Source organism: Dicentrarchus labrax, unplaced genomic scaffold (assembly GCF_905237075.1).
Source record: "Dicentrarchus labrax unplaced genomic scaffold, dlabrax2021, whole genome shotgun sequence".
Taxonomy (NCBI): Eukaryota; Metazoa; Chordata; class Actinopteri; family Moronidae; genus Dicentrarchus; species Dicentrarchus labrax.
The window spans coordinates 15,891,068-15,900,619 of NW_026136721.1; the positions used below are offsets into that span (position 1 = coordinate 15,891,068).

General features: G+C 40.5%; 1 protein-coding gene across 1 annotated transcript; it reads right to left on the minus strand.

The window, feature by feature from the left end:
• Positions 1-5,692: 5,692 nt before the first annotated feature.
• Positions 5,693-9,263, minus strand: LOC127354607 (basement membrane-specific heparan sulfate proteoglycan core protein-like). The gene is made up of 8 exons (XM_051384591.1): positions 9,096-9,263; positions 8,421-8,567; positions 8,197-8,331; positions 7,269-7,441; positions 7,002-7,188; positions 6,688-6,867; positions 6,331-6,597; positions 5,693-6,221 (listed from the first exon to the last, which is right to left on the minus strand). The coding sequence occupies exons 1-8, from the start codon at positions 9,142-9,144 to the stop codon at positions 6,217-6,219; spliced, it is 1,143 nt and encodes a 380-aa protein (XP_051240551.1). The 5' UTR covers positions 9,145-9,263; the 3' UTR covers positions 5,693-6,216.
• Between the last annotated feature and the right edge of the window lie 289 nt (positions 9,264-9,552).

The following is a 9,552-nucleotide window of genomic DNA, read 5'->3' on the forward strand; positions in this document are numbered from 1 at the left end:
AAATCAAACCTGACGGAACCATACTAAACTAATAACTATTTGTTTATTCTTCACACAAAAGCATTTGTGGTTTCGCTTTGGGACCAAATTCAAAAGAGTAAAACAAAGTCAGCACCAGAGAAGTCCGGATTTAATTAAAAACAAACCTCATAAGCAAATTCCTGAGTGAAATTAATTTCATAATTTCATTCATAATTGCTGATTAAGTTCAGTGTTGAGGCTGTGCTCTGTAACAGAACTGTTTTTGTTTCTTTAGCTAAGCCTGACAGATTAGAATGAATGTGCATGCTTTACCATCAAAGAGAAAAGTATTTTAAATCATTGTTTTTCAAAGTTAGGGTCGCAACTCAGTCATGGGCCGTGGGAGAGTTTGAATGGATCCCCAAGGGGTCGCCAATAAATGAAATATATTCATCAGCTGTTGTCAGCTGCAGACAATCCCTTAGTAAAATATATTTCTTGCAATACCCCAGCTGCCCACAAATTTACTTTGAAAGAAAGATTTTGTATTCAGGCTGTGGCCTACAATAAAAGCAAAAGTCACTCATATTTAAAGTAAGATTCGGGTTGTATGTATGGTATGATGGAAGGTTTCAGGATAAATGTGGAATAAAACTTTATAATACTGACAGATGACTAAATGTTTGTGCCCAGAGTCGCTGGCACACACACATACTCACACACAGGATCTTTCCATATGGAAACAGAGCAGAGTCAATGGATCATAATCACACAATTTCAGTTGCTGTTTACATCCTGAGACTCAGCCGGGTGCAGAGAGAGATGAAGGCAAGCTTTGGAAAAGAGCTTTTCACTGGTTTTTCACTAACTCTGGGATTATTTTAGTTTCCACTAGTGCAGATGAGCAGTTGAAATCATAGTAAAGCTTGACAACTAAAGAGATTAACTGTCTGTTGCCCTTTCACTCGCATACTCTTTCCTCTCCCCCTCAGTTTAGTAAAGTACTTGACAATAAAAAAGATAATTTCAGTTTGCAGTCTAAACTTTCAAAAATCTATGTTGTTTGGTTTAACAGTAGTAAAACGTGTGGTGTACTGAACATGTTGTACCAAACTCTCTCTGTCTTTAGCTTTTGATCTGTCTGTGCACCACGCTCTTCGTTCTGCTTTTATACCTCATATTTTTAACCAAATGTGCTGCTCAAACTTTTTGCAAACCTCAAGTGGTTTCCTTCTGACGCCACATACACCAGTGCTATGCAGTCATGAGGCAAGGTACACTCACACACACATACACTCAAATACACACACACACACACACACACACACACACACACACACTGTATAAACCATTGTTGCTGAGAATCTGAAAGGTTTCTTGAATCTGTCATTGCTTCAAAAGAAGTAGCAGTAACAATACAGGAAGAAGAGCGGGCTAGTGAAAGCGTACGCACCTTATGTGTGATTTAAACAATCTATTTTGTGGTTAAAATGTCAAGTGAAGAGGGGAAGGCCACGATCACAGGACGTAACGCCAGTGGTTTGTATTCATGGTGCCAAGCAACAAGCAGCAACAACAACAAGCAGCAGCAGCATCTTTGCTGCCAGATGGAGATGACTGTGTTCTAATGTCAACCACTGCTGGGCTGTTATTATGTGCTATCCCCACCTACGACTGCCCTACTATTAAATCTCTCGGACAAATATAATCAGAAAAAGGTTTTAGGAGAATCAAAATTAATATACAAAACACATCAAACTAAGACAAACGTGTTTTCTGTGTTATTGTGTCACCCTAACCCTAACCAATGTGGCAGAGGAACTGACTCTACTCTCAGTACAATAGTTTATGCAAAAAGATTTGTACCAGGATAGTGCAAGTGAGAATTTAATTTCATAATAAGGAAGGTGAAGAAATGATGATGAACATTGAAATTTAGGATTAAAACAACCATACAGTCTAGTGTAACTAGGACTGTAAATGATTCAGTTATAGAGTAATTGTTTTATTCTTCTTCCACAGGCCCCTGTTAAATGTTTTAACAGCCCTCTTTTCTATTTGCTTCACTGTTAAAACTATTTGACTCAGGCAGGGGCCAGGAGCTCTTGACAGATTGAATCTGCGTGAAGACAGTGGTGTGAAAATGTACACTTACGCAACCAAGAATGGAAACAGCTGAGGTAGCAAATTGTAGATATAGTACACTCAATCTCTGATGCAAACTAGCAAACCAAGGTTTTACAATGCTTGCTTATATCAGCCTTCAGCAGGGTGTCTACATTGTCAACATTTAGATTCATAAAACAACTAAAAAAACAGAATTCAAGGTATAACAATGTCTCCTCAGTTTTTTCATTCACGTCTCTTACGGCAGTGGTTCCCAACCGTTTTGACTTGTGACCCCTTAAAATATAGGTATAGTTTGTCAGAATATTTAATTTAATTAATTTTTTTTACCACTAGGGGTCAGCAAAACAAGCTATAAACACAACACTGACATTGACATCATCACCTTATAAAGTTGCTGTTGCTGTTTCTGAGTCTATAAGATGCATGTAGATTCAAACTACATCTCGTTTTAGCTCTGTTTTTAGTCTCCACAAACTCCTGAGGGAAATATCTGGCTCTTTAGCTGCTAAATGCTCCAATACTGTCTGCTACTTGGTGCTGAGCAGGCAGTGTACAGTTTGTTTATTAAAGCTTTAAATTGTCATTTTCCAGTGTGTAGTATTTAGTGACATCTAGTGGTGAACTTGCAGACTACAATGAACTGAACACCACTGCCATCTTTATTTGATGACCTGGGAATGAAGGAGAAACTACTGTGGCCACGAAACTTGCAAAAAAACACAAAAGGCCCTTTCTGCAGTGTTTGATTTATCCCTTCTGGGTTACTGTAGAAACATGACAGTTCAACATGGCTGACTTCATGAAGGACCTGCAGTGTCTGTAGATAAAAATGTTTCATTCTAAGGTAACAACAATTCCTATATTCAAGTGATTACACACTAATGAAATATTCCTAAGGAATTTTAGGGATATGAAGAGGTGAAAATATGTTTTTGTAATATACTTTTGTTTAACAGAATTTTTTTTTTCTTTCTTATCCCTTAAATGATGTTCTGACCCCTCTTACTTATCTTGGGACCTCCCCATAGGTTGAGCGCCACTAATATTAGCATCATCACTGGTTGCTTTAGTTCTGTGTCATGTGTCTGGGCTGGGCTTTTAAGCACCTTCATATATAATTTATTCAGATCAGAGAGAAGGCTAGAAAAGTAATTGTTGTCATGGACTACTATATTTTCCCCGGCAGAGACTCGTTCAGCCCAGGAGACATCCCTCCCTGACAGCACTTAAACTGACGGATTACTGACTCTTCCTCTTTGTGTGCATAACAATATTTAATTTCTATTTAACGTTTTTTTAGGGTCAATATCCGGGGGGAATTTTTGTGGCTTCCTGTTACACAAGTTAGAAACAGAAACATTTACTTGACACAGTTTGAGATCCGTTTGAAGAAGTGTGTGATATTATGTACTCTTGGCTCTGCAATCAACACAATACAGGAACTCCACTCCCTATCTTTCCATCAGCTTGCCTTCCTATGTCTGAAGGAACTGTTGTTTCTACAGGCCACTGCCCCGCCGCAGCTTATCCGAGTTCACCAGGTGGAAACCATAGCAACAGACCTGACAGGCGCCCTCTTTCCACCTATCACTTCCTGGGGAAGCTCTCACCTCATTGGTTCCTTCCTGAATGATCTGGTTTTCCCATATTATTACTGCAAGGACATCACACTTGTCTTTATCAAAAATACTCTGAAAACAGTTTTTAATTATTAGTGGAATATATAAAATTAATATTTTACTCTCCTTGTGTGCTGATGCAGCTACGAGACTGTCTGTGTTTTTCTTTCCTCGCCTCTTCAGGCTAACATAAGCAATGTGTGGTCCAGAGTAAATGCAACGCTGTTGTGTACTCCTACTGTAATATAAACTTATGTAGTGCCTCTGAAATTGTGACAAACTATCTTGGAGAGTGTGTGCGCACATCCTTTTTCTGGGATGTCATCTGGACTCTTATGAAGCTCACTGTTTATATCAGACTCCATTAGAGACCATATGTCCACATCTAGTTAATATGTATACAAAGGCTTACACAGAGTGAGAGGGGGATCAGATTGAATGAATTAGAGTTTCCTCTCTCTCCATTTTTTCCCTTCTGCTCCATCTCAGTGGCTCATTTTTGTAAATAAAAAATATGTTTATTTCCCTCCTCTAATATCCTCTATAGTGTATTTATTTAGTCTTCTTTGTCTCCCCCCCTCCCTCAGTCTGTCTGTGAAGTGAGGGGGTGGAGTGAGGTGACAGAGGGCAGATGTTTCCTCCCCAGCTTTGAAGATGATTGTAAAGATGGAGGGGGGAATAGTGGAAAGGGTAAAGCATGTTTCTCTGTGGAGGTTGGGCATTTTTACGAGGGAGGCCACAATCACAAGCAGCAGATACAGGCTCCGTCCTGGCAGCAGCTTTGGAAATGGTAGCTCGTCAACCTTCTGCTGCAGCCACAAACCCCAAATGTCGAGCTAACACCTCATTTAGTCAAAGCTGCTTTAAATTTTCTCTAAAAACACAACCGTCAGTGCGTCATTCTGCAACACATTTGTCTGCTCAAACTGAACTTTGCCTGTTGAAGAGGAGTTTACAGTCCATATTTACACAGAGAGCTGCAACGATCAGCCAAAAGTTTGGGCTTTTTTTAAACCTAGAGATGACATGTAATCATTGGGAAAACAATAGGTTGACTGTGTGCTGCATCTGTCCCACCAGTTGTTAAGGGTGTGGGGGCTCAAATTGCTCTTCTTGGGACTGAAAGCAAAGTGTGTGTGCCTTAAAGCTATATATTGCCACCATGTGGTCAGAGAGACTACTGTGTGAAGCAAAGCTTAGATAATAATCTTTCAGAAATGACAGCAAATTTTAAACATTAAGGGACTGTATAAAAATTATTAGTGTGGAGGCTGTCCTCTACTGGACTTTGGAAAAAAGTGCTAAGGCCTCCTCTGTAATGTCTCAAATAATGTAACAGTGTTATAGTGGTACAACCAGACTGTATAATTCAAAAGCAATAGTGTACATGACTACACCCATAAGTTTCTGAAGAGCCGCTGTGAAGCTCAAAGTGTGGTCAGATCTGGCCGTCGCCGTTTTAGCAATCTCCACCGGCTCTCGAAAAATATTTGGAGTGTTGAATGGTTACTGAAAACAGCCGCCTGTCATTCAAAGCAGCCACTCCCTTAATTATGCATAATTTCAAGCCTTGAAATAATGAAACGGTTGAATTATATACAAATTCAACCCCCGTACAGTTGTCATGAACAGGGAATTTAGATATAGAGACCAAACCCAATTTTTGTACCAGGCAGTAAACATGTTTATTTAGTTGTAAAGTTTGAAATTTTAATATTTGGCCTTACGGACATTGACTCACTTCTGTAGCAGGATTGTAGTGGCCATTCGAGGGGTGTAGTCAAGTGTATTTTAGTGTTCCTTAGAACTTACATAAGGGAGCAGTCTGGTACCCAAATAGTTAAGGGAAACTCTGCATCAAAGTCTGTTTACAGGTCGTGGGGATAACTTCTTCCCCACTTCTCTCCTAATAATTTTCATACAGTCCCTAATTTGGATACACCTCACCAACCCTCTTGTAAAACACTTTCATGACAACAGAATTTTTAATTTTAATTAATGAAACTTTTTATTAATTTGGTCTTTATTGTTTTGATATTCAATGGCATAATAAAGGCTTTTCTATTGGATCCGTTACTTGTTTGTTTTGTGCCTTCCTTTCTATTTTGGAAGTGTAACAGTGTAGACTTGACATGAAGGGAGGCAGACAGCATGCAGAGACATTCCTGCAACAGAAACTCCCACGCATAGTGTAGGATGTCAGTCCACACACATTTCAGAGAAAAGCTTTTCCAAAAGCAGATATGAAACACGGGCAACCATAGCACCAGTATTAGTTTTCTATAAAAGTACAAAATTAACCCCATATGCACAATAAAACCAAAAGTTTAACCAGCATTGATATATTTTAAATTCACTTTAAAATATATAAATCTATTAAATATAATTTTCTCTGATTTCTCAGTATTAACCATTTGATAGTCTTGATGGCTACAATCCAGGCTTGTGGAAGTTGTAAGCGCTGCAGAGATGGTTTGTCAATCAGAAACAGTGTGACCTCAATGGGTTAAGCTGTAAAAAATAAGCAAAGAAACAAGATTAGATAGTAAAAGAAAAGGGAGAAAGTCAGATCAGTTATTTTGTTGGACTTTGAATGGCCTGAGCCCAAACACCAGCACACCTTTTACAATGACTTTGGCCAGTGTCTCACTGGATCCGATGTGGTTGGTGGCCACACATTTGTACGTTCCGCTGTCACTCAGTTTAACGTGGGCTATGAGCAGCTTTCCATCCTTTGTGGTCTCTGCTCCTGCAGGCAGGCTCGCCCTGCCCACCCGGCTCCACTCAAACCGAATGGGATGAGAGCCGTGGGCAAGACACTGCACTTGCAGGGCATCTCCAGGCTGGAGCCTCACCTGCTCAGGCAGGCAGGTGGCATATGGAGGACCTGAATGAAGGAGAAGACAATCACTCTTATCATGAGCAGGGAGAAATAATTTGGATGTACAATATCTGTGTTTATTATCTCTTAACTCACTCTCCACCTCCATCTGGGTGTACGCCTCACTGTAGCCATGTACGTTGGTTGCATTACAGATGTATTGTCCTGAATCTTGGCGCCCCACGCTGGTCAGTGTCAAAACTCCACCGGCCACTGTGTGTTTCCATGGCAATGGGGCTCGTAGCTTGAACCAGGTGATGACAGGAAGAGGGGAGCCTGGAAGGAAAAAGATAGAGAAGTTCAAGTGAAAAATGAGAAGTAAGAGCAGAACTGAGAGATATTTACACACACACACACACACACACACACACACACACACACACACACACACACACACACAAACACCTTACCAGTGGCCTGACACTCCATTGTGACTGTGTGTCCCTCCACCACTGTCATTTCTGTATTGCTCACTGAAGCCACTGGTGCTCCTGGCCCCCCCTCAACAATGACCTCAACTTTGACCTCTGTCACCCCTTCATTGTTTACAGCCTGACAAATATAAACTCCTGAGTCCTCTGGATGCACTGCAGGCCACTGAGAGAAGAGATGGAAATTGTTAGGTTTGGTATCTTAAAATGAAGATATAAATTAAAGTACCTGTGCTCATATTTCACCTGTATGGTGTTGACATCATTCGTCTCCGTGGTAACCAACTGCAGGGTGGAGCCTTGGCGTTTCCAGGTCAGCTTGGGCCGTGGCCTGCCTGTGGCACGACACTCCACTGACACAGGTTCGCCCATCCTGACCCGCAGGGGCCCTGCTGGTGTCAGCTGCACTTTTGGAGCAACTGACAGAGACGACACACAGAAATGACAGACACATTTAACCTGCAGGGACTGATGTGCAATGAGTAGTTGTAAGTTGTGGTCACAACACTGACATTTCATCACCTTTTAAGTTTATATGGTGAACTTGTTGGCAAACAGTTGCTTATTTACACATCCAGCAGTTACAGAGCAAAATGTATCATTTGGAGTCGTGTTTCTGGCAACCTGTTGAATGCAAGTCCAATATTCACTCTCCTTAACCTACCTAAGGTAGGAGAGTGATCCAAAACAGTACATTTATGGGGTGGTCAGCAAAACAATGAGGTGCATTTTCAGGTTATAATTTATCTGTGGGTTCATCAATGCAATTGCCGCCTCTCACACAGTCACACTGATTCTAAAAATATTTATTGTGAGTCACACACTGATACATGGTGTAGGTGAAAATGACAAACTTAAAACTGTGTTCTTTTGTCTTTGAGCTGTTTTTAACTGTACTGTATAACACCTAGATTAACACCGTGCTTTACAAATAAACAGCCTTGCCTTTCCTTGCCTTAAAACAAACTGCTCTAAAATAATACCTATACATTCAGAACTATGCTTTTTGTGTCCATGCTCTGAGCATTCAGGAATTGGCAATACTGCATGCCACGACAGGACCAACACAGAAATGTCAAGTATGACTCTTCTATTTTTAATAAAAGGGAGGCCAGATAAACTATTCTTTCACAGGGGCAGACAGTTTCTAACTGAATTATGAAGTCAAGCTCACATTTGACATTCAGCACAGCTGTGGCAGTGCTGCGGCCTGCAGAGTTGGATGCCGTGCAGCGGTACTGGCCTTGGTTTCCAGGTCGGGTGTTAACAACTGTCAGCACAGAGCCACCAGGACCAAGCTTAATGTTGTCTAAAAGGAAAAAGTAGAATTCAGTTCGAAGTGTACAGATAGTGATATTGTATGAACAGTTCTTATGCTTACATGTTAGTACTCCTGACCTTGTAATGCTTGGTTATTGGCTCTTTTCCACACCAGGGAACTGGCTGTTGCACCACTGCCCACTTGGCACCTAAAGCTGACAGACTCCCCTTGGCGCACAGTAGCAGACCGGGGCTCCACTGAGACGACAGGAGCCTGTCCAGCCACTGCACAGAAAGAGACACACACACACACACACACACACACACACACACACACACACACACACACACACGTCCAATGCAACTCTGTGAACCTTTAGACATGACTGGGTAAAATACAGTGTAAACGAACACCAACCCCAAAGCAAACAACCTGAGCAAATACACAGATTGAACAGGTGATCAAGTGCTTTTGATGACAAAGCAAAACAGCAAAAAGCACAAAAATGAACACATTTCGTCAGTGAGGAATATTAAAATTATTTCACTCTGCTCGAAAACGTTTATATGAATATATTAACGATTTGTTTACCCAAACTACAAATTAGGAAATAATAGTAGAGCATTTTGGGTTGATTTACGCAGATTTATAGATTTCTGCTTGTGGCACTCACGGCATGAAAAAATTATACATACAAAAATAATATATACATCTCTAGAAACGTCAGGCAGGTGAACAGAAAAGCTGTCACAAAGGCAGAAACATCTGTTAAATCAGATGTTACTCTGTTCAAAGTAAATCAGATTCATTACCTGAACATAACAGAGAACACAGGATCAGAACTCCAGGTGAGAAATCCATGATGAGCAGAGAACAGTCCCCCTTTCTCCTCTGTGTACAATCTCTGCTTCTCTGTGTCCGTCTCTCTTTTTCATACAATCACTTTCGACCTTTAACCCCTAACTTACCATTTACCCCTTCCCCTACTCAAACATTGTCCACAACTGCTAGTCACGTATTCGGCTCATTATTTTGCTAATAATCGAATCAACTGGCAGATGCTGTTAGCTGAGTAAATGCTAACATATACATATAAGATATACATGAGACTGTGTTGTATTGACCAGCGAACTATGGCTGAAAGAAGAGTTGTCTCAAAGTACAGTTGTCCTTGTTTCTGTCCTGTTTTTTTTTTTTCAAGATTATTGAGTCACCTAAAGTTAAGCTGGAGAATATTCAGAAATAATGCTTTAAAACATAAAACAAATA